At 44.1% G+C, this 23,866-nt stretch overlaps 1 protein-coding gene and 27 non-coding genes across 29 annotated transcripts in view; 1 reads left to right on the top strand and 27 right to left on the bottom strand.

The window, feature by feature from the left end:
- Window positions 1–23,866, top strand: part of galnt18a (UDP-N-acetyl-alpha-D-galactosamine:polypeptide N-acetylgalactosaminyltransferase 18a) — a 285,922-nt gene that overhangs the window by 230,765 nt on the left and 31,291 nt on the right. For both annotated transcript variants that reach the window (XM_088299048.1, XM_088299047.1), the window contains one exon: window positions 16,317–16,412. In XM_088299048.1, coding sequence (XP_088155174.1) covers window positions 16,317–16,412 — 96 coding nt within the window. The remainder of the gene's footprint in view (window positions 1–16,316; window positions 16,413–23,866) is intronic.
- Window positions 70–142, bottom strand: trnav-cac (transfer RNA valine (anticodon CAC)). The gene has a single exon. It is a non-coding gene; the product is annotated as a tRNA-Val (tRNA).
- On the bottom strand, window positions 709–781 carry trnav-uac (transfer RNA valine (anticodon UAC)). Its single transcript has one exon. It is a non-coding gene; the product is annotated as a tRNA-Val (tRNA).
- On the bottom strand, window positions 1,029–1,101 carry trnav-aac (transfer RNA valine (anticodon AAC)). Its single transcript has one exon. It is a non-coding gene; the product is annotated as a tRNA-Val (tRNA).
- trnav-cac (transfer RNA valine (anticodon CAC)) lies at window positions 1,349–1,421 on the bottom strand. The gene has a single exon. It is a non-coding gene; the product is annotated as a tRNA-Val (tRNA).
- trnav-uac (transfer RNA valine (anticodon UAC)) lies at window positions 1,668–1,740 on the bottom strand. The gene has a single exon. It is a non-coding gene; the product is annotated as a tRNA-Val (tRNA).
- On the bottom strand, window positions 1,988–2,060 carry trnav-aac (transfer RNA valine (anticodon AAC)). The gene has a single exon. It is a non-coding gene; the product is annotated as a tRNA-Val (tRNA).
- trnav-uac (transfer RNA valine (anticodon UAC)) lies at window positions 2,308–2,380 on the bottom strand. The gene has a single exon. It is a non-coding gene; the product is annotated as a tRNA-Val (tRNA).
- Window positions 2,628–2,700, bottom strand: trnav-aac (transfer RNA valine (anticodon AAC)). Its single transcript has one exon. It is a non-coding gene; the product is annotated as a tRNA-Val (tRNA).
- Window positions 3,588–3,660, bottom strand: trnav-aac (transfer RNA valine (anticodon AAC)). The gene has a single exon. It is a non-coding gene; the product is annotated as a tRNA-Val (tRNA).
- Window positions 3,908–3,980, bottom strand: trnav-cac (transfer RNA valine (anticodon CAC)). The gene has a single exon. It is a non-coding gene; the product is annotated as a tRNA-Val (tRNA).
- Window positions 4,545–4,617, bottom strand: trnav-aac (transfer RNA valine (anticodon AAC)). Its single transcript has one exon. It is a non-coding gene; the product is annotated as a tRNA-Val (tRNA).
- On the bottom strand, window positions 5,504–5,576 carry trnav-cac (transfer RNA valine (anticodon CAC)). The gene has a single exon. It is a non-coding gene; the product is annotated as a tRNA-Val (tRNA).
- Window positions 5,824–5,896, bottom strand: trnav-aac (transfer RNA valine (anticodon AAC)). Its single transcript has one exon. It is a non-coding gene; the product is annotated as a tRNA-Val (tRNA).
- Window positions 6,144–6,216, bottom strand: trnav-cac (transfer RNA valine (anticodon CAC)). The gene has a single exon. It is a non-coding gene; the product is annotated as a tRNA-Val (tRNA).
- Window positions 6,464–6,536, bottom strand: trnav-aac (transfer RNA valine (anticodon AAC)). The gene has a single exon. It is a non-coding gene; the product is annotated as a tRNA-Val (tRNA).
- trnav-uac (transfer RNA valine (anticodon UAC)) lies at window positions 6,783–6,855 on the bottom strand. Its single transcript has one exon. It is a non-coding gene; the product is annotated as a tRNA-Val (tRNA).
- trnav-cac (transfer RNA valine (anticodon CAC)) lies at window positions 7,103–7,175 on the bottom strand. Its single transcript has one exon. It is a non-coding gene; the product is annotated as a tRNA-Val (tRNA).
- Window positions 8,062–8,134, bottom strand: trnav-aac (transfer RNA valine (anticodon AAC)). The gene has a single exon. It is a non-coding gene; the product is annotated as a tRNA-Val (tRNA).
- On the bottom strand, window positions 8,701–8,773 carry trnav-aac (transfer RNA valine (anticodon AAC)). Its single transcript has one exon. It is a non-coding gene; the product is annotated as a tRNA-Val (tRNA).
- Window positions 9,341–9,413, bottom strand: trnav-cac (transfer RNA valine (anticodon CAC)). The gene has a single exon. It is a non-coding gene; the product is annotated as a tRNA-Val (tRNA).
- trnav-aac (transfer RNA valine (anticodon AAC)) lies at window positions 9,978–10,050 on the bottom strand. Its single transcript has one exon. It is a non-coding gene; the product is annotated as a tRNA-Val (tRNA).
- trnav-cac (transfer RNA valine (anticodon CAC)) lies at window positions 10,298–10,370 on the bottom strand. Its single transcript has one exon. It is a non-coding gene; the product is annotated as a tRNA-Val (tRNA).
- On the bottom strand, window positions 11,575–11,647 carry trnav-aac (transfer RNA valine (anticodon AAC)). The gene has a single exon. It is a non-coding gene; the product is annotated as a tRNA-Val (tRNA).
- On the bottom strand, window positions 11,895–11,967 carry trnav-aac (transfer RNA valine (anticodon AAC)). Its single transcript has one exon. It is a non-coding gene; the product is annotated as a tRNA-Val (tRNA).
- On the bottom strand, window positions 12,215–12,287 carry trnav-aac (transfer RNA valine (anticodon AAC)). The gene has a single exon. It is a non-coding gene; the product is annotated as a tRNA-Val (tRNA).
- Window positions 12,535–12,607, bottom strand: trnav-cac (transfer RNA valine (anticodon CAC)). Its single transcript has one exon. It is a non-coding gene; the product is annotated as a tRNA-Val (tRNA).
- On the bottom strand, window positions 13,091–13,163 carry trnav-uac (transfer RNA valine (anticodon UAC)). The gene has a single exon. It is a non-coding gene; the product is annotated as a tRNA-Val (tRNA).

Raw genomic sequence — 23,866 nt, 5'->3', positions numbered from 1 at the left:
TGCCACAACAAATGGAAAATGTCGCTAATGTATATCGTGTTTATAAACTAGATGACGAGAGCATAATCCTGTTTCCACCCAGTCTCGAACTGGGGGTCTTTCGCGTGTGAGGCGAACGTGATAACCACTACACTATGGAAACGGCTGTGCTCCTGAAGCAATTTAGGGGCCCAGCAAGTCTCTTTCAATATGCAACGAGACCAAGTCTGAAACCAGACACCCTTTCATCGGCGAAGAGAACTTGCACAAATCGCGACGGCAAACAGTTCACACCCAGTCAGAAACCCATGATAACCTTTTGTGTGTAAAGATATCTTGACTGCCACAAAAAATGGAAAACGTCGAAAATGTATATCGTTTTCAAAAACCTGATGACGAGACGAAAAACCTGCTCCCACCCAGTCTCGAACTGGAGACCTTCCGCGTGTTAGGCAAACATGATAACCACTACACTATGGAAACTGCGGTGCATTTCCGACATTTAAGGGGCCCAGAAAGTCTCTTTCAAAATGCAACGAGACCAAGTCTGAAACCAGACACCCTTTCATCGGCGAAGAGAACTTGCACAAATCGCGACGGCAAACAGTTCACACCCAGTCAGAAACCCATGATAACACTTTTTGGTGAAGATATCTTGACTGCCACAAAAAATGGAAAACGTCGAAAATGTATATCGTTTTCAAAAACCCGATGACGAGACGAAAAACCTGTTCCCACCCAGTCTCGAACTGGGGACCTTCCGCGTGTAAGGCGAACGTGATAACCACTACACTATGGAAACTGCTGTGCTTTTGAGGCATTGAAGTGGTCCAACAAGTCTCTTTCAAAATGCGACGAGACCAAGTCTGAAACTAGACACCCTTTCATCGGCGAAGAGAACTTGCACAAATAGCGATGGAATCCAGTTCTGACCCAGACAGAAACCCAAGATAATCCGTTGTGAATGAAGATATCTTGACTGCCAAAAAAAATGTAAAATGTCGCGAATGAATATCGTGTTCAAAAACCAGATGCCGAGACAAAAAACCTGTTTCCACCCAGTCTCGAACTGGGGACCTTTCGCGTGTTAGGCGAATGTGATAACCACTACACTATGGAAACTGCTGCGCCATCGTGGCCGTTAAGTGGCCCAGCGAGTCTTTTTTAAAATGCGACGAGACCAAGTCTGAAACCAGACAGCCTTTCGTCTGCAAAGGGAACTTGCACAAAATGCGATGGAATCCAGTTCTGACCCAGACAGAAACCCAAGACAATCCTTTGTGAATGAAGATATCTTGACTGCCACAACAAATGGAAAATGTCGCTAATGTATATTGTGTTCATAAACTAGATGACGAGAGCATAATCCTGTTTCCACCCAGTCTCGAACTGGGGACCTTTCGCGTGTGAGGCGAACGTGATAACCACTACATTATGGAAACAGCTCTGCTCCTGAGGCATTTTAGGGGCCCAGTAAGTCTTTTTCAAAATGCGACGAGACCAAGTCTGAAACCAGACACCCTTTCATCGGCGAAGAGAACTTGCACAAATCGCGACGGCAAACAGTTCACACCCAGTCAGAAACCCATGATAACACTTTTTGGTGAAGATATCTTGACTGCCACAAAAAATGGAAAACGTCGAAAATGTATATCGTTTTCAAAAACCCGATGACGAGACGAAAAACCTGTTCCCACCCAGTCTCGAACTGGGGACCTTCCGCGTGTAAGGCGAACGTGATAACCACTACACTATGGAAACTGCTGTGCTTTTGAGGCATTGAAGTGGTCCAACAAGTCTCTTTCAAAATGCGACGAGACCAAGTCTGAAACTAGACACCCTTTCATCGGCGAAGAGAACTTGCACAAATAGCGATGGAATCCAGTTCTGACCCAGACAGAAACCCAAGATAATCCGTTGTGAATGAAGATATCTTGACTGCCAAAAAAAATTTAAAATGTCGCGAATGAATATCGTGTTCAAAAACCAGATGCCGAGACAAAAAACGTGTTTCCACCCAGTCTCGAACTGGGGACCTTTCGCGTGTTAGGCGAATGTGATAACCACTACACTATGGAAACTGCTGCGCCATCGTGGCCGTTCAGTGGCCCAGCGAGTCTTTTTTAAAATGCGACGAGACCAAGTCTGAAACCAGACAGCCTTTCGTCTGCAAAGGGAACTTGCACAAAATGTGATGGAATCCAGTTCTGACCCAAACAGAAACCCAAGACAATCCTTTGTGAATGAAGATATCTTGACTGCCACAACAAATGGAAAATGTCGCTAATGTATATTGTGTTCATAAACTAGATGACGAGAGGATAATCCTGTTTCCACCCAGTCTCGAACTGGGGACCTTCCGCGTGTAAGGCGAACGTGATAACCACTACACTATGGAAACTGCTGTGCTTTTGCGGCATTTAAGTGGTCCAGCAAGTCTCTTTCAAAATGCAACGAGACCAAGTCTGAAACCAGACACCCTTTCATCGGCGAAGAGAACTTGCACAAATAGCGATGGAATCCAGTTCTGACCCAGACAGAAACCCAAGATAATCCTTTGTGAATGAAGATATCTTGACTGTCACAAAAAATGTAAAATGTCGCGAATGAATATCGTGTTCAAAAACCAGATGCCGAGACAAAAAACCTGTTTCCACCCAGTCTCGAACTGGGGACCTTTCGCGTGTTAGGCGAATGTGATAACCACTACACTATGGAAACTGCTGTGCCATTGCGGCCGTTAAGTGGCCCAGCAAGTCTCTTTCAAAATGCAACGAGACCAAGTCTGAAACCAGACACCCTTTCATCGGCGAAGAGAACTTGCACAAATCGCGACGGCAAACAGTTCTCACCCAGTCAGAAACCCATGATAACACTTTTTGGTGAAGATATCTTGACTGCCACAAAAAATGGAAAACGTCGAAAATATATATCGTTTTCAAAATCCGGATGACGAGACGAAAAACCTGCGCCCACCCAGTCTCGAATTGGGGACCTTTCACGTGTTAGGCGAATGTGATAACCACTACACTATGGAAACTGCGGTGCTTTTGTGTCATTTAAGGGGCCCAGAAAGTCTCTTTCAAAATGCGACGAGACCAAGTCTGAAACCAGACACCCTTTCATCGGCGAAGAGAACTTGCACAAATAGTGACGGCAACCAGTTCTCACCCAGTCAGAAACCCATGATAATCCTTTGTGTGTGAAGATATCTTGACTGCCACAAAAAATGTAAAAGGTCGCTAATGAATATCGTGTTCAAAAACCAGATGCCGAGACAGAAAACCTGTTTCCCCCCAGTCTCGAATTGGGGACATTCCGCGTGTTAGGCGAATGGGATAACCACTACACTATGGAAACTGCTGTGCCATCGCGGCCGTTAAGTGGCCCAGCGAGTCTTTTTTAAAATGCGACGAGACCAAGTCTGAAACCAGACACCCTTTCATCGGCGAAGAGAACTTGCACAAATCGCGACGGCAAACAGTTCACACCCAGTCAGAAACCCATGATAACCTTTTGTGTGTAAAGATATCTTGACTGCCACAAAAAATGTAAAATGTCGCGAATGAATATCGTGTTCAAAAACCAGATGCCGAGACAAAAAAACCTGTTTCCACCCAGTCTCGAACTGGGGACCTTTCGCGTGTTAGGCGAATGGGATAACCACTACACTATGGAAACTGCTGTGCCATCGCGGCCGTTAAGTGGCCCAGCGAGTCTTTTTTAAAATGCGACGAGACCAAGTCTGAAACCAAACACCCTTTCATCTGCAAATGGAACTTGCACAAAATGCGATGGAATCCAGTTCTGACCCAGACAGAAACCCAAGACAATCCTTTGTGAATGAAGATATCTTCACTGCCACAACAAATGGAAAATGTCGCTAATATATATCGGGTTCATAAACTAGATGTCGAGAGCATAATCCTGTTTCCACCCAGTCTCGAACTGGGGACCTTTCGCGTGTGAGGCGAACGTGATAACCACTACACTATGGAAACAGCTGTGCTCCAGAGGCATTTTAGGGGCCCAGTAAGTCTTTTTCAAAATGCGACGAGCAAGTCTGAAACCAGACACCCTTTCATCGGCGAAGAGAACTTGCACAAATCGCGACGGCAAACAGTTCACACCCAGTCAGAAACCCATGATAACACTTTTTGGTGAAGATATCTTGACTGCCACAAAAAATGGAAAACGTCGAAAATGTATATCGTTTTCAAAAACCCGATGACGAGATGAAAAACCTGTTCCCACCCAGTCTCGAACTGGGGACCTACCGCGTGTAAGGAGAACGTGATAACCACTACACTATGGAAACTGCTGTGCTTTCGCAGTATTTAAGTGGTCCAGCAAGTCTCTTTCAAAATGCGACGAGACCAAGTCTGAAACTAGACACCCTTTAATCGGCGAAGAGAACTTGCACAAATAGCGATGGAATCCAGTTCTGACCCAGACAGAAACCCAAGATAATCCTTTGTGAATGAAGATATCTTGACTGTCACAAAAAATGTAAAATGTCGCGAATGAATATCGTGTTCAAAAACCAGATGCCGAGACAAAAAACCTGTTTCCACCCAGTCTCGAACTGGGGACCTTTCGCGTGTTAGGCGAATGTGATAACCACTACACTATGGAAACTGCTGTGCCATTGCGGCCGTTAAGTGGCCCAGCAAGTCTCTTTCAAAATGCAACGAGACCAAGTCTGAAACCAGACACCCTTTCATCGGCGAAGAGAACTTGCACAAATCGCGACGGCAAACAGTTCTCACCCAGTCAGAAACCCATGATAACACTTTTTGGTGAAGATATCTTGACTGCCACAAAAAATGGAAAACGTCGAAAATATATATCGTTTTCAAAATCCGGATGACGAGACGAAAAACCTGCGCCCACCCAGTCTCGAATTGGGGACCTTTCACGTGTTAGGCGAATGTGATAACCACTACACTATGGAAACTGCGGTGCTTTTGTGTCATTTAAGGGGCCCAGAAAGTCTCTTTCAAAATGCGACGAGACCAAGTCTGAAACCAGACACCCTTTCATCGGCGAAGAGAACTTGCACAAATAGTGACGGCAACCAGTTCTCACCCAGTCAGAAACCCATGATAATCCTTTGTGTGTGAAGATATCTTGACTGCCACAAAAAATGTAAAAGGTCGCTAATGAATATCGTGTTCAAAAACCAGATGCCGAGACAGAAAACCTGTTTCCCCCCAGTCTCGAATTGGGGACCTTCCGCGTGTTAGGCGAATGTGATAACCACAACACTATGGAAACTGCTGTGCCAGCGCGGCCTTTAAGTGGCCCAGCGAGTGTTTTTTAAAATGCGACGAGACCAAATCCGAAACCAGACACCCTTTCATCTGCAAAGGGAATTTGCACAAAAAGCGATGGAATCCAGTTCTGACCCAGACAGAAACCCAAGACAATCCTTTGTGAATGAAGATATCTTGACTGCCACAACAAATGGAAAATGTCGCAAATGTTTATTGTGGTCATAAACTAGATGACGAGAGCATAATCCTGTTTCCACCCAGTCTCGAACTGGGGACCTTTCGCGTGTGAGGCGAACGTGATAACCACTACACTATGGAAACTGCCGTGGTCCTGAAGCAATTTAGGGGCCCAGCAAGTCTCTTTCAAAATGCAACGAGACCAAGTCTGAAACCAGACACCCTTTCATCTGCGAAGAGAACTTGCACAAATCGCGACGGCAAACAGTTCACACCCAGTCAGAAACCCATGATAACCTTTTGTGTGTAAAGATATCTTGACTGCCACAACAAATGGAAAATGTCGCTAATGTATATCGTGTTCATAAACTAGATGCCGAGACAAAAAACCTGTTTCCACCCAGTCTCGAACTGGGGACCTTTCGCGTGTTAGGGGAATGTGATAACCACTACACTATGGAAACTGCTGTGCCATCCCGACTGTCAAGTGGCCCAGCGAGTCTTTTTTAAAATGCGACGAGACCAAGTCTGAAACCAGACACCCTTTCGTCTGCAAAGGGAACTTGCACAAAATGCGATGGAATCCAGTTCTGACCCAGACAGAACCCCAAGACAATCCTTTGTGAATGAAGATATCTTGACTGCCACAACAAATGGAAAATGTCGCTAATGTATATCGTGTTCATAAACTAGATGACGAGAGCATAATCCTGTTTCCACCCAGTCTCGAACTGGGGACCTTTCGCGTGTGAGGCGAACGTGATAACCACTACACTATGGAAACTGCCGTGGTCCTGAAGCAATTTAGGGGCCCAGCAAGTCTCTTTCAAAATGCAACGAGACCAAGTCTGAAACCAGACACCCTTTCATCTGCGAAGAGAACTTGCACAAATCGCGACGGCAAACAGTTCACACCCAGTCAGAAACCCATGATAACCTTTTGTGTGTAAAGATATCTTGACTGCCACAAAAAATGGAAAACGTCGAAAATGTATATCGTTTTCAAAAACCGGATGACGAGAAGAAAAACCTGTTCCCACCCAGTCTCGAACTGGGGACCTTTCGCGTGTTAGGCGAATGTGATAACCACTACACTATGGAAACTGCAGTGCATTTCCGACATTTAAGGGGCCCAGGAAGTCTCTTTCAAAATGCGACGAGACCTAGTCTGAAACCAGACACCCTTTCATCGGCGAAGAGAACTTGCACAAATCGCGACGGCAAACAGTTCACACCCAGTCAGAAACCCATGATAACACTTTTTGGTGAAGATATCTTGACTGCCACAAAAAATGGAAAACGTCGAAAATGTATATCGTTTTCAAAAACCCGATGACGAGACGAAAAACCTGTTCCCACCCAGTCTCGAACTGGGGACCTTCCGCGTGTAAGGCGAACGTGATAACCACTACACTATGGAAACTGCTGTGCCATCGTGGCCGTTAAGTGGCCCAGCGAGTCTTTTTTAAAATGCGACGAGACCAAGTCTGAAACCAGACACCCTTTCCTCTGCAAAGGGAACTTGCACAAAATGCGATGGAATCCAGTTCTGACCCAGACAGAAACCCAAGACAATCCTTTGTGAATGAAGATATCTTGACTGCCACAACAAATGGAAAATGTCGCTAATGTATATCGTGTTCATAAACTAGATGACGAGGGAATAATCCTGTTTCCACCCAGTCTCGAACTGGGGACCTTTCGCGTGTGAGGCGAACGTGATAACCACTACACTATGGAAACGGCTGCAGCCCTGAAGCAATTTAGGGGCCCAGCAAGTCTCTTTAAAAATGCAACGAGACCAAGTCTGAAACCAGACACCCTTTCATCGGCGAAGAGAACTTGCACAAATCGCGACGGCAAACAGTTCACACCCAGTCAGAAACCCATGATAACCTTTTGTGTGTAAAGATATCTTGACTGCCACAAAAAATGGAAAACGTCGAAAATGTATATCGTTTTCAAAAACCGGATGACGAGACGAAAAAACTGCTCCCACCCAATTTCGAAAAGGGGACCTTTCGTGTATTAGGCGAACGTGATCAACACTACACTATGGAAACTGCTTTGCTTTAGCTGCATTAAAGGGGCCCAGCAAGTCTCTTTCAAAATGCAACGAGACCAAGTCTGAAACCACACACCCTTTCATCGGCGAAGAGAACTTGCACAAATCGCGACGGCAAACAGTTCTCACCCAGTTAGAAACCCATGATAACACTTTTTGTTGAAGATATCTTGACTGCCACAAAAAATGGAAAACGTTGAAAATGTATATCGTTTTCAAAAACCAGATGACGAGACGAAAAATCCGTTCCCACCCAGTCTCGAACTGGGGACTTTCCTCGTGTAAGGCGAATGTGATAACCACTAAACTATGGAAACCGCAGTGCTTTTGTGTCATTTAAGGGACCCAGAAAGTCTCTTTCAAAATGCGACGAGACCAAGTCTGAAACCAGACACCCTTTCATCGGCGAAGAGAACTTGCACAAATAGTGACGGCAACCAGTTCTCACCCATTGAGAAACCCATGATAATCCTTTGTGTGTGAAGATATCTTTACTGCCACAAAAAATGTAAAAGGTCGCTAATGTATATCGTGTTCAAAAACCAGATGCCGAGACAAAAAACCTGTTTCCACCCAGTCTCGAACTGGGGACCTTTCGCGTGTTAGGCGAATGTGATAACCACTACACTATGGAAACTGCGGTGCATTTCCGACATTTAAGGGGCCCAGAAAGTCTCTTTCAAAATGCGACGAGACCAAGTCTGAAACCAGACACCCTTTCATCGGCGAAGAGAACTTGCACAAATCGCGACGGCAAACAGTTCACACCCAGTCAGAAACCCATGATAACCTTTTGTGTGTAAAGATATCTTGACTGCCACAAAAAATGGAAAACGTCGAAAATGTATATCGTTTTCAAAAACCGGATGACCAGACGAAAAACCTGCTCCCACCCAGTCTTGAACTGGAGACCTTTCGCGTGTTAGGCAAACATGATAACCACTACACTATGGAAACTGCTTTGCATTAGCTGCATTAAAGGGGCCCAGCAAGTCCCTTTCAAAATGCAACGAGAGCAAGTCTGAAACCACACACACTTTCATCGGCGAAGAGAACTTGCACAAATAGCGACGGCAAACAGTTCTCACCCAGTCAGAAACCCATGATAACACTTTTTGGTGAAGATATCTTGACTGCCACAAAAAATGGAAAACGTCGAAAATGTATATCGTTTTCAAAAACCGGATGACGAGACGAAAAACCTGTTCCCACCCAGTCTCGAACTGGGGACCTTTCACGTGTTAGGCGAATGTGATAACCACTACACTATGGAAACTGCTGTGCTTTTGTGTCATTTAAGGGGCCCAGAAAGTCTCTTTCAAAATGCGACGAGACCAAGTCTGAAACCAGACACCCTTTCATCGGCGAAGAGAACTTGCACAAATAGTGACGGCAACCAGTTCTCACCCAGTCAGAAACCCATGATAATCCTTTGTGTGTGAAGATATCTTGACTGCCACAAAAAATGTAAAAGGTCGCTAATGAATATCGTGTTCAAAAACCAGATGCCGAGACAAAAAACCTGTTTCCACCCAGTCTCGAATAGGGGACCTTTCGCGTGTTAGGCGAATGTGATAACCACTACACTATGGAAACTGCGGTGCCAGCGCGGCCTTTAAGTGGCCCAGCGAGTCTTTTTTAAAATGCGACGAGACCAAGTCTGAAACCAGACACCCTTTCATCTGCAAAGGGAATTTGCACAAAAAGCGATGGAATCCAGTTCTGACCCAGACAGAAACCCAAGACAATCCTTTGTGAATGAAGATATCTTGACTGCCACAACAAATGGAAAATGTCGCTAATGTATATTGTGTTCATAAACTAGATGACAAGAGCATAATCCCATTTCCACCCAGTCTCGAACTGGGGACCTTTCGCGTGTGAGGCGAACGTGATAACCAATACACTATGGAAACAGCTGTGCTCCAGAGGCATTTTAGGGGCCCAGTAAGTCTTTTTCAAAATGCGACGAGCAAGTCTGAAACCAGACACCCTTTCATCGGCGAAGAGAACTTGCACAAATCGCGACGGCAAACAGTTCACACCCAGTCAGAAACCCATGATAACACTTTTTGGTGAAGATATCTTGACTGCCACAAAAAATGGAAAACGTCGAAAATGTATATCGTTTTCAAAAACCCGATGACGAGATGAAAAACCTGTTCCCACCCAGTCTCGAACTGGGGACCTACCGCGTGTAAGGAGAACGTGATAACCACTACACTATGGAAACTGCTGTGCTTTCGCAGTATTTAAGTGGTCCAGCAAGTCTCTTTCAAAATGCGACGAGACCAAGTCTGAAACTAGACACCCTTTAATCGGCGAAGAGAACTTGCACAAATAGCGAAGGAATCCAATTCTGACCCAGACAGAAACCCAAGATAATCCTTTGTGAATGAAGATATCTTGACTGCCACAAAAAATGTAAAATGTCGCGAATGAATATCGTGTTCAAAAACCAGATGCCGAGACAAAAAACCTGTTTCCACCCAGTCTCGAACTGGGGACCTTTCGCGTGTTCGGCAAATGTGATAACCACTACACTATGGAAACTGCTGTGCCATCGCGGCCGTTAAGTGGCCCAGCGAGTCTTTTTTTAAATGCGACGAGACCAAGTCTGAAACCAGACACCCTTTCGTCTGCAAAGGGAACTTGCACAAAATGCGATGGAATCCAGTTCTGACCCAGACAGAAACCCAAGACAATCCTTTGTGAATGAAGATATCTTGACTGCCACAACAAATGGAAAATGTCGCTAATGTATATCGTGTTCATAAACTAGATGACGAGAGCATAATCCTGTTTCCACCCAGTCTCGAACTGGGGACCTTTCGCGTGTGAGGCGAACGTGATAACCACTACACTATGGAAACTGCTGCGGTCCTGAAGCAATTTAGGGGCCCAGCAAGTCTCTTTAAAAATGCAACGAAACCAAGTCTGAAACCAGACACCCTTTCATCGGCGAAGAGAACTTGCACAAATCGCGACGGCAAACAGTTCACACCCAGTCAGAAACCCATGATAACCTTTTGTGTGTAAAGATATCTTGACTGCCACAAAAAATGGAAAACGTCGAAAATGTATATCGTTTTCAAAAACCGGATGACGAGACGAAAAACCTGCTCCCACCCATTTTCGAAAAGGGGACCTCTCGTGTATTAGGCGAACGTGATCACCACTACACTATGGAAACTGCTTTGCTTTAGCTGCATTAAAGGGGCCCAGCAAGTCTCTTTCAAAATGCAACGAGCAAGTCTGAAACCACACACCCTTTCATCGGCGAAGAGAACTTGCACAAATCGCGACGGCAAACAGTTCTCACCCAGTCAGAAACCCATGATAACACTTTTTGGTGAAGATATCTTGACTGCCACAAAAAATGGAAAACGTTGAAAATGTATGTCGTTTTCAAAAACCAGATGACGAGACGAAAAACCTGTTCCCACTCAGTCTCGAACTGGGGACCTTCCGCGTGTAAGGCGAATGTGATAACCACTACACTATGGAAAGCGCGGTGCTTTGGTGTCATTTAAGGGGCCCAGAAAGTCTCTTTCAAAATGCGACGAGACCAAGTCTGAAACCAGACACCCTTTCATCGGCGAAGAGAACTTGCACAAATAGTGACGGCAACCAGTTCTCACCCAGTGAGAAACCCATGATAATCCTTTGTGAATGAAGATATCTTGACTGCCAAAAAAAATTTAAAATGTCGCGAATGAATATCGTGTTCAAAAACCAGATGCCGAGACAAAAAACCTGTTTCCACCCATTTTCGAAAAGGGGACCTTTCGTGTATTAGGCGAACGTTATCACCACAACACTATGGAAACTGCTGTGCTTTTGCGGTATTTAAGTGGTCCAGCAAGTCTCTTTCAAAATGCGACGAGACCAAGTCTGAAACTAGACACCCTTTCATCGGCGAAGAGAACTTGCACAAATAGCGATGGAATCCAGTTCTGACCCAGACAGAAACCCAAGATAATCCTTTGTGAATGAAGATATCTTGACTGCCAAAAAAAATTTAAAATGTCGCGAATGAATATCGTGTTCAAAAACCAGATGCCGAGACAAAAAACCTGTTTCCACCCAGTCTCGAACTGGGGACCTTTCGCGTGTTAGGCGAATGTGATAACCACTACACTATGGAAACTGCTGTGCCATCGCGGCTGTTAAGTGGCCCAGCGATTCTTTTTTAAAATGCGACGAGACCAAGTCTGTAACCAGACACCCTTTCGTCTGCAAAGGGAACTTGCACAAATCGCGACGGCAAACAGTTCACACCCAGTGAGAAACCCATGATAATCCTTTGTGTGTGAAGATATCTTTACTGCCACAAAAAATGTAAAAGGTCGCTAATGAATATCGTGTTCAAAAACCAGATGCCGAGACAAAAAACCTGTTTCCACCCAATCTCGAACTGGGGACCTTTCGCGTGTTAGGCGAACGTGATAACCACTACACTATGGAAACTGCTGTGCTTTTGCGGTATTTAAGTGGTCCAGCAAGTCTCTTTCAAAATGCGACGAGACCAAGTCTGAAACTAGACACCCTTTCATCGGCGAAGAGAACTTGCACAAATAGCGATGGAATCCAGTTCTGACCCAGACAGAAACCCAAGATAATCCTTTGTGAATGAAGATATCTTGACTGCCAAAAAAAATGTAAAATGTCGCGAATGAATATCGTGTTCAAAAACCAGATGCCGAGACAAAAAACCTGTTTCCACCCAGTCTCAAACTGGGGACCTTTCGCGTGTTAGGCGAATGTGATAACCACTACACTATGGAAACTGCTGTGCCATCGCGGCTGTTAAGTGGCCCAGCGAGTCTTTTTTAAAATGCGACGAGACCAAGTGTGTAACCAGACACCCTTTCGTCTGCAAAGGGAACTTGCACAAAATGCGATGGAATCCAGTTCTGACCCAGACAGAACCCCAAGACAATCCTTTGTGAATGAAGATATCTTGACTGCCACAACAAATGGAAAATGTCGCTAACGTATATCGTGTTCATAAACTAGATGACGAGAGTATAATCCAGTTTCCACCCAGTCTCGAACTGGGGACCTTTCGCGTGTGAGGCGAACGTGATAACCACTACACTATGGAAACGGCCGTGGTCCGGAAGCAATTTAGGGGCCCAGCAAGTCTCTTTAAAAATGCAACGAGACCAAGTCTGAAACCAGACACCCTTTCATCGGCGAAGAGAACTTGCAAAAATCGCGACGGCAAACAGTTCACACCCAGTCAGAAACCCATGATAACCTTTTGTGTGTAAAGATATCTTGACTGCCACAAAAAATGGAAAACATCGAAAATGTATATGATCACCACTACACTATGGAAACTGCTTTGCTTTAGCTGCATTAAAGGGGCCCAGCAAGTCTCTTTCAAAATGCAACGAGACCAAGTCTGAAACCAGACACCCTTTCATTGGCGAAGAGAACTTGCACAAATCGCGACGGCAAACAGTTCTCACCCAGTCAGAAACCCATGATTCCACTTTTTGGTGAAGATATCTTGACTGCCAACAAAAAATGGAAAACTTTGAAAATGTATGTCGTTTTCAAAAACCAGATGACGAGACGAAAAACCTGTTCCCACTCAGTCTCGAACTGGGGACCTTCCGCGTGTAAGGCGAATGTGATAACCACTACACTATGGAAACCGCGGTGCTTTTGTGTCATTTAAGGGGCCCAGAAAGTCTCTTTCAAAATGCGACGAGACCAAGTCTGAAACTAGACACCCGTTCATCGGCGAAGAGAACTTGCACAAATAGCGATGGAATCCAGTTCTGACCCAGACAGAAACCCAAGATAATAATTTGTGAATGAAGATATCTTGACTGCCACAAAAAATGTAAAATGTCGCGAATGAATATCGTGTTCAAAAACCAGATGCCGAGACAAAAGACCTGTTTCCACCCAGTCTCGAACTGGGGACCTTTCACGTGTTAGGCGAATGTGTTAACGACTACACTATGGAAACTGCTGTGCTTTTGTGTCATTTAAGGGGCCCAGCAAGTCTCTTTCAAAGTGCAACGAGACCAAGTCTGAAACCAGACACCCTTTCATCGGCGAAGAGAACTTGCACAAATCGCGACGGCAAACAGTTCACACCCAGTCAGAAACCCATGATAACCTTTTGTGAGTAAAGATATCTTGACTGCCACAAAAAATGGAAAACGTTGAAAATGTATATCGTTTTCAAAAACCGGATGACGAGACGAAAAACCTGCTCCCACCCGTTTTCGAACAGGGGACCTTTCCTGTATTAGGCGAACGTGATCACCACTACACTATGGAAACTGCTTTTCTTTAGCTGCATTAAAGAGGCCCAGCAAGTCTCTTTCAAAATGCGACGCGACGAAGTCTGAAACTAGACACCCTTTCATCGGCGAAGAGAACTTGCACAAATAGCGACGGCAAACAGTTCACACCCAGTCAGAAACCCAAGATAGCCATTTCTTTGTGAAGATATCTTGACTGACCAGATGACGAGACGAAAAACCTGTTCCCACCCAGTCTCAAACTGGGGACCATTTGCATGTGAGGCGCACATGATAACCGCTACACTATGGATACACTTGCGATGTATGGACCTTTTAACGAATCCGGCAAAATGTGACGAGAATTCTAAAACCAGACTCCCTTCGATCTGCGAGTCAAACTTGCACAAATATCGACGGCTGACAGTTCTCACCTAGTCAGAAACCAAATATCACATTCTCTGTGTGAAGGGAACTTGACTGCCACGACAAATGGGAAATGTCAATATCATTTTCACAAACCCGAGACGAAACGAAAAACAGTTTCCACCCAGTCTCAAACTGGGGACCTTTCGCGCAAAAAGCGAACATGATTATTACTACACTATAGTAACTACATTGACAAAGGGATCTTTTGAGTGTCATTCAGATTTTGATTTCCTCTAGGCAGGACGTAGTTTCAAGGAGAAAGCATCATTTGTGCTCATCAGAACATAGAATTGACTGTCGTCTGCATAGCAATGGAAGGAAAGTCCATGTTTTTCGTAGGATGGAACCTAGGGGCAACAAGTATAACCAAAACAGCAAGAGCTCGTTTGGGAACACCATACGAAGGGGCATAGCGGGACTCAGCGCTAATCAAGTCAAGTCAAGTCAATTTTATTTGTATTGCCCTCACAGACAGTCTCAAAGGGCTTTACATAACCACAATCGACATCCCCGATCTTAACCCCCAGGAGGGCAAGGAAAAACTCAAAAAACCTCATTAGGGGAAAAGTGAGAAACCTTTAGAAGGGACCACAGATGGGGGAATCCCCCTTCCAGGATGACCAGGCTGCAATGGATGCCAACTGGGCAACATTTGACACATACAATAATAGATGAGATAATGTGAGAGTTAATTGAATTAAGTGCTGCAGGAAGATGACTTCAGTGGAGTGGGTCCTCATCCAGGGCCGTAATATCCATGGCAGCATATCCGAGGATGAGCCTTCGATCTTGTACCGGTCAGTTGGTGTAAATTCAGAACAGCCACTTCCAAGTAATAAGCTTTGCATCCTTTGAACTTGTTAAATATTGGACTGTTTCGGGTTTAATATCTCTGCAGGATGTTAGAATAACATCCTAGAGCTGCAGCTGGGATGAGAACTGTCTCACACCGTCATAGATCTTTTGTCTGATAATGCGCCATAGGTTTTTTTTTTTTTTGTACCATGGAAGAACGTGGTTAGTCAGAAACTCTACATACTTTGCAAAGGTCCTTTTCACACCCTCTGGAACCCTAAAGGGAGCTACCAGCTCTCCCCTCACCCAAAACATGACACCCCAACCGTTTCCTGCTGTTTCATCCTTGTTGGGACATTGTGACCATTGACCAACCATCTGCTGTTCCAGCCATCTGCGCCATCAAGGGTTGCACTGCACTCGTCGTTAAACAAAACTGTTATTCTGTTATTATTCTTCATTTATTCCTGATCCCACTGTAACCGTTTCTGTTTTAGGGGTGGCTGGTTATTAGCTTGAAGCACTCTTGCAAACTTCTTAAGGACCCAACAACTTGAGGTTTGTGAGACCTCAGAGGCATCAGCGGCTTCAAATACCGCTTTTCTGCTTTGCAGCGTCTCTCGTGATCAGATGAAGTTGTCTGGCAGAAACCTTCTTATTTTGCCTTTGTCTTCACAAACTCGCCTGTGCTCTGAATTAACAACTAATTTCTTCATAGTTCGCTCATCATGCATATTTTTTGAGGAAAGGTTTTTATACCCTGAGCAAGGTATTGTACTATCTTGTACTTTTCAGCAGCGAAGATCTTTTTTCTGCCCCATACCGCTTGAAACCTGTTGCCAGCAAATAATGTGGAACATCTTTTTTAAATAGTTTTCCTTTAAGGAGCGTCTTAGTTGTCTCCTGAGGAGTGAGGACCAAGCATCAAAGGGGTTCCTTAAAACGACGCCAACAAGTCTGCACATGCGAAGTAACAAAATGGACGAGTTCACTGATGAGAAGGGCGGGCGGAGCAGTTGGAACAATCATGATAGATGAAAAGTTTCTGTATTTTTTTAGTGTGTGAATTAAGACTATAATCAAAGAAAACTTCATTGGTTTTCATGTGACCTTCAGAGGCCGCTGGGAATTTGGATTTGAACTTGTTAGTTGTTTTTTTTTGTTTTTTTTATGCTATTCATGTTGCAGGTGAGACTATACCTCCCTGACTCCACGACCCTGCCATTCATATGATCTACTTGTTGTTTAATCATTATGAGACCTTTAGAGACATTCTGACACATTTTATATCTCATATTTGTCCTTTTTCTCTCCCTTTTAATTTCACAGTTGAAGAATAGTCTCAGAAATGACCTGTGTTTGGACCAAGGACCCGACACTGACAACATAGCGATCATGTATCTCTGTCATGGTATGACAGCACAGGTTAGTGATCCGTCAGTAAACTACCGTTCCCTTCATTCTGTCAGTCCAGTGACCCTGATCACGGCACACTTGTGAAAGGGGGGGGTTTAGCGGGGTTGTGGTAAGGTCAGTTGAGTGGCTCTTGCAAAGACATGTTCAATAATGATCTAAAATTACCTCTAATTGCCCACTTACACTTGGAACAAAAATAGAGCTCAGCTATCAACAATCTCAAAAAGACACATTTTAAATTGTTTGAGGACAGAATTCATTTATATTATATAAAAAGGGAGCTTTAAATCTTTAAAGGGAATTAATAGTAGTCACTAGGGAGGGTTACAAAAGTACATTATTTGGCGGTGTTAAAATTAACATCATGGTTCCGGGCAGCAATTAGCTTTTGGACACTAAAGAGACGTTCGTGCAACAAAATTAGCTTCTTACCGGCGACTTGGATGCCTGGCTACTGCCACTCATGCACGTTTTCACAAGCTGTCAGTGTCGCGGCGTGAATCGGCGTCGATGTCAGATAAACTCCTCATCGATGAACCCTGGTGGTGGTCTTCTTGAACGGTGCTCATCGAGAAGCGGCATGTCCTTTTAGTCTGAGCCGCTTTGGGAGCGTCAATGTTCAGTGAACATAAGGTTGCAGCGAGGAGGCCGACTCCAGAGCCGAGTTTGCCCTCATCGGAACATTACATTGAGTGGCGTATGCTTAGACCAGCGCTCTTACATTCCAAAGAATAAAACGGCTCATTATAGTTATGTCGCCTACAATTGAACAACTGGAGCCAGTCCTCATCCAAGTGCATACTACTCATTCCCAATTCAGTCTCTGCAAATATCACGACTGATGTTTTTATGCCGTGCATCCTCGCCGTGATCAGCAAAGAAGCAGTGTGTCACATCCTAACAGCATAATCTCTGAACTTCTGCTCACTTCCGCAGTTCCTCAAGCTCATATAATAAATCAGCCACCGAGAGGTTTATCCTTTTGATATGTTTTTTTTTACTGTAAAAAGGGTGAGAAAACAATATTTATTTTCCTTCTGCTCGTTTTCATGTGAAATATGCTTTTTATGTGTTTTTTTTTTCCATTTTTAAAATGTTATATTTCCAAATTGTTGCGCATAATTACCACTAAGGTCTGATTTAATTTTAGGGCTTTCACTTCAACAAATTCCAAGAAAATAACATTGCCATTTCAACAATTACGAATGACATTCTTAATAGGGGGCGGCACGGTGGACGACTGGTTAGCACGATGGCCTCACAGTGAGAGACAGCGTCGGGCGTGGGTTCAATCCCAGCTCCGGCCATCCTGTGTGGAGTTTGCATGTTCTCCCCGTACCTGTGTGGGTTTCCTCCGGGTGCGCCGGTTTCCTCCCACATTCCAAAAACATGCATGGCAGGCCGATTGAACACTGGAAATTGCCCCTAGGCATGAGTGTGAGTGCAGATGGTTGTCCGTCTCTGTGTGCCCTGCAATTGGCTGGCAACCAGTTCAGGGTGTCCCCTGCCTACTGCCCAAAGATAGCTGGGGTAGGCTCCAGCACCCCCGCGACCCTAGTGAGGAGAAGTGGTACAGATGATGGATGGATGGATGGATGGATTCTTAATTGGCCTAACCAGTCAATAGCCTCACAGTGCAGAGGTTGTGGGTTCGATTCCGGCTGCGTTTGGCTGGAAACCAGTTCAGGGTTTGCAAAGCCAAATACAAACAGTGTACCATATTCGCTCTACATTTTTAGCATCCTCTCAGAACAAAACACTCTGCTTAAGTCAGCACTGCGCCTTGACTTGGGTTATTGATGCCTATATAAACCATGTAATTCTTTACCATGTGAAGAAAATGCTAAGAATTTTAAAATGCACACACAGATACGTTATATATATGTTACAGTTGTTTTTGACACTAGTAACTAGTAACTAGTACTAGTAACTAGTAACTTAAAATGTTAGGGGCGCAAGCAAAACATTTAAGGAGGCACTGTGAAACAGCTTATAAAGTAGTTACATCGTGTGAATATCACACACTACCAGTAGGTACTGCGGTGGTGTTAAAATTAACAGCATATTAATACTTCTTCAACTTACATTTGAAGTGCTTCAGACTTGGCAGTCGAGTTTTAGCAGCTACAAAGGTGCTCAGAAATATTCAATCTCACATAAAAGTTCATCCTAAATACTCAAAGACAAACGGAAAAGAATGGTCTAGTTCCACAAGCATTTATTCAACTCAAAAGTTAGACTACAGCATAAATACACCGCTGATAGATATGCGCACTCAGGTCAAGCCGAGCAATGAAGTGAAACGTTTATGCTTGGAGAGGGACCGTATTTTCTCGACCATAGGACAGACTTTAAAATCCCAAATCTTCCCCAAAACAAACAAAGGCGCCTTGTAATGAGCCACGCCTATCATATGGTCTCAGCATTTCTCTTGACCATCAACCCTGTTTCCCCTTGGGGTATTTCAGAGTGCTGGCTAGCACACCCTGCCGGTCAAAGTCTGATACATCGATGCTTCGAATTATGTGAAGACGGTCTTTGGAGATGGTGCAAGAGAAAGCTGGACAAAAGGGCAGCTGTCCACGATGTCGTAGTCTGTCTTATCATTCATGTTATTAGCAAGCAAGAAACGTCACAGGTTTGGACAACAGACTGCAAAAATATAAAAAAATAAATAAAAACACACTGTCCAAAACACACCACTCACATCTCTCTAAACAGCCAAGTGATTGGCTGAAGCTGAGTGGTTCCCAAGAAGCCATTGCTGTAATCTTTTTGTGTTATTTTTATTTCTTTTGGGGATATGAACAGCATGAGAGATACATGCTTTGTCTTAGTCTTTGTCTTTGTTTCATTGTTTGCTTGTATGCTGAGATATTTTTGCTTTTGATTTGAAACCGTGACTCTAAGGAGTGTAGCGACCAGTGAAATCCGTCCCCTGTCGTTGTCCATTGGATGTGCTGTCATAACATCTCTCATTGGTCTGAGATGTTGCTACTGGCAGTGATCCCTTATTCGCCCGGCTTGTGCGCCTTGTAGCTATGTATTAAATACCGCAATAGCATCCTCAACTGGTGCCGCGCCCTTTGATACAGCACGGTAAGTACAGCAGCTAAAGATCCCAAGAGGCAGCATAAAGCAGGTTTAACGACCTAGCTACCTTTACACAGTTTGGCACCGTGTGCTCCCTAGCTGTACTACAGCAGCTACAGATGTTTGCTACTAGCTAACCTCCTCTCTTAGAGTGAATGATTACTTCAGTGTTTTATCATCGTCTGTGCTTATATGAGGGGATGGCAGTAAGAGTACTTCCTCTTTGTTCGCGGCATCATCACATTTTGTTTTGTTGATAGAAACGTCCATGCTAAATTAGCAACTGAGCCATTCACCATTTCTGTAAACAACCATGTCCAATGAAATGATTCTGTCTGTGATTGGCTCACAATTGTGATTGGCTGGTTGGATTGATTGACGACTGATCAAGATAAGAAGAATAGAGGGTTTGCCTCTCCAAATGGCTTCCAATTCAGTTAGGGCACATCTTACTCTCCGGACACCCCCAATGCCCGTCCATGATGCCGGCCTTCCTCTATGCGCTTGCTTCCCCAGCAGGATGATCAATGTGGAAAATGGATGTGGTGAATGCTGAACCTGAGCCAATGTTTATTGGTGGCCATTGTAATCATGTTCGCGTGGTCCAAAGCATTTGAAAAACTTGGTGATGACACGTCTTACAACCTTTTGCAAACATTTTTCACTGTTAGCGAGACAATGAATTCTACTAAGAAAATTTTTAACATGTTTGCGACAAATAAAAAAATGCATGTGAACATATTTGCCAGCTTTTACGACCCTGACAAAACCCCAAATATGCTATGTTTCCAAGCATTTGCTGCTCATTACAGACTTTAGAGATAGAAAACCAGGCATGGACGGCTCCAAGATTTTTTTCCAGTGCTAAAGTGCTGCTTGACTTGCTCATAGTGGCCCTGACAAAATAATTACCATATTTTTACGGCCATACGACGCGCTGCCTCAAAGGGCGCAACACCAGTTGAGGGTGCTATTTCCGTCTTTAATGCATATACTGGGCGCGCCGCATTACAAGGCGCTAGCTTGGATCCCGTAAGGAATCGCTGTCAATAACAATGACTCTACCCAATACCAGGTGTCTTGGCAATAGTCTACTAGACAACGTCAGGGGAGGGACTTCACTGGTCACCACACCCCTTAGAGTCACGGTTTCAAATCAAAACCAAAAAAAACTCAGCAAACAAGCAAACAATGAAACAAAGAAATAAGATTAACACAAAACATGTATCTCTCATGCCATCAATATACCCAAAAGAAATAAAAATAACACAAAAAGATTATAGCAATGGCTTCTTGGGAGCCACTCAGCCTTAGCCAATTACAGCAATAGCTTCTTGGGAGCCACTCAGACTCAGCCAATCACATGGCTGTTTAGAGAGATGTGCATGGCTGTTTAGAGAGATGTGCTGTTGTGCTTTGGGCTTTTTGTCTGTTGTCTAAACCTGGGACGTTTCTTGCTTGCAATAACATAAATGATAAGACAGACTACAACATTGTGGACAGCTGCCCTTTTGTCCAGCGTTCTCCTACACCATCACCCAAACACCATAGTCACATAATGTATAAGTCACGGTCAATTAGAAGCATAGATGACTCAGACTTTGACCAGCAGGGTGTGCTAACATGCACCTCGAACAGCCCAATGAGTAAAAGGGTTGATGGTTGCGAGTGATGCTTAGTCCATATAATGGGCGCGTCGCTTTACAAGGCGCTTTGTTTGTTTTGGGGAAGATTCGGGACTTTAAAGAGCGCCCTATGGCCTGGAAAATACGGTAGTAAATATATTTTAGAATATTAAAAAAAAATGCTGAAGAGGCTAATATGGTGGGAACTGGAAGTGCTACGTCACCATTTTGGTCGTGGTCACAAGGGTTACGTCATCCAATATCGTAAAACTGTCCAAATTTGATGAAAGCCGCACTTTCTTACTCTCTTCCATCTTATACACACATTGGGCATGGTTTTTTAACACTTTGCCCTTTCCTTTACCTGCGTAAGAATAGTTTGTGTATAAGGCTCAATTGATTTCTTGAATAACCTCAATTTGAATTTTATGCAGTCGCCTCCAAGATGATTGGATGTGGTTAATTTATTGTTAGATTCAAGGACAGCACTTTGTAAAACAGTTTGAAGTGAAGTGAAGAAACTTCCAGTTCACTGATCTGAATCTCAAATAACACTTTCCTTTGGTCCTCATTGCCCCGCAGTCGCTGGCTCTCTCTGGTACTCATTTGTCATCCATTCATCTAGATACATGTCTGCATTTTGTGGGATCAATTTTACAGTTGGTGTGTGTGTGCTTGTTTTTTCTTCTCACTACTAGGCAGATGGCTGTGAGTTGTGCCAATTACAAACTGTTCTACTGGCATCGCAGCCTGTCATAAAAAGCTCACTAGGAGCCCCCACACTATCATCATTTTCAAATCCAGGTAGCAAACAAATGGGTGTCCAAATGTGTGTTTGAACTGAAAAACTGTGCCCAACCTCTAAATCTTTACTAGATCATCATTAAGTGGGACGTGGTCTTAAAATGTCAAATGCAACCATACCGAGGGGGAGAGGCATGGCTGAGCGGAAGACTGGTTATCTCCCAACCCAGATGTTGTTGGTTCGATCACTGGCAATTGTGACCATGTAGAAGTGTCTTCGAGCAAGATACTGAATCCTCAGTTGCTTCTGATGCAATAGTTAAATGAGGCAAAAATGTGAACTGGTTTGCAGAGATGAGCACAGTTTTGCCAGTCCGACCTGGGCACCTTTCCGTCATCGTCCCTCCATCCTTATTCATAAAAATAATTGTCTTCTGTCCTCATCCATCTTCGTCTTTCTAAAGCGCTTACTTTTCACAAGTCTCCCCTCCCTTGGGATGCACTCAGCTGAAAAGTCCGATGGTGCCTCCCACCCCAACCCGATTTGTTTTGTGAGTGTGTGTGGAGGGTCCCCCCGACCTACCGTCTCGCACACGCACACGCACCCCTGCACGCACACACACACACACACACGTTCTGTGACTGAGACATGACGTTTGCCACAAAAATGCGGTGGTATTTTTTTAATTCCCGGCGACTAATTCACCAGACGATATTGATAATATGGCATTTGAATAGCAAAGCTGTGGGTAACGGGAATTAGTTAAGTGTTTACTTACACGTTGAGGGCGTAGTGTTAGCATGCTAGCTCTTTGCGCTCCTCCATGATAACAAGCGGTCGGGATGATTTTGACAGACTCTGTAAATTTCAAATGAATACGTTTTGTCGTGAATAAGATCCAAAACAGTCACCGTGCACTCCCTTCAAGTCACTTTTGAAAGTGACCTGGAAACCAACACGTATACAGCCAGCCTTGACCTGTCTATCGTTTAATTGTTGGCCAACAAAAGCCCACATGCGATGACGATTGAGGTTTGTGACCAGTTATCCACTTAACTCTGCGAAATCCTATTTGGCCAGCACGTTTTGAGAGCAGCGAGGACTCGACTGAGCAATCTCTCCCCATGTTAAAAATGTAATTCTGAAAAATATTATCCACATTTTTATTACATGCACCTGTAATATGATGTTTTTTTGGTTTTTTTTTGCAACAGTAATGGAATACAGTTAGTTTTACAGTTACAGGCTAACGGCAGAGGTTTCCTATTTCCTACTTGTCCTTACAGTCTTCGAGGCTATATAACACAGCCTGCTTTCTTAACCAGCTGGGAGTATCTTGCGAGCGGATTGAACTGTTTGTCAACCAAGAAAGTATTTATCTGCTAACACACCCACTGTCGGTCATCAGACTGACTGGCGATGTGTTAACTTTTTTTACGGAGGATGAATCATTCCCCTCCCACAAAGACCCGTCATCAGAGCCCAGTCTCGAGGGGGGCACATGAAATGCATAGGGGGGCCTATTTACCATTAATAACCTACAGAGAGTACTTACTTTGGTACATATATTTGTGGAGCACGGCTACTCCCAGGCAATGCTCTGGTGCTCTTTGTGACAACCACAAGCAAGAATGATTAGAGACAACAAATGTAAAAAGCCGTCTTCTTGAGTACATCCATCGATGTCGCAGCCGTATTGGATGTGGCAAAGTGAAGCAAATTGTGGCAATGCCTCATTCATATGCTCCTTGGAGATGTATCATCAAGCAAGAACTCATTGGATTAAAACCGAATTATTGCTTTTGATTGCATTATGTCGTTCTAACGCTATTTTATGAATGTAATTTGCAAATTTTATGGCTAATATGCCTGTTTAGTTACTGACACTAATGAAATGTGTCCTTACTCACTTGCCGTACAGTGACGCCACATAACAGGCATAACTCTTAATGTAGGGAACTAAACGTGTGTGCAAAAACCACCATAGATACTCACCAAAA

This window comes from Idiotropiscis lumnitzeri, chromosome 6, assembly GCF_059441095.1.
Source record: "Idiotropiscis lumnitzeri isolate Australia: NSW breed Sydney's pygmy pipehorse chromosome 6, RoL_Ilum_1.0, whole genome shotgun sequence".
Classification (NCBI taxonomy): domain Eukaryota; kingdom Metazoa; phylum Chordata; class Actinopteri; order Syngnathiformes; family Syngnathidae; genus Idiotropiscis; species Idiotropiscis lumnitzeri.
The sequence above is the reverse complement of the archived record's forward strand: the minus strand, read 5'-3'. Positions and strand labels throughout refer to the sequence as shown.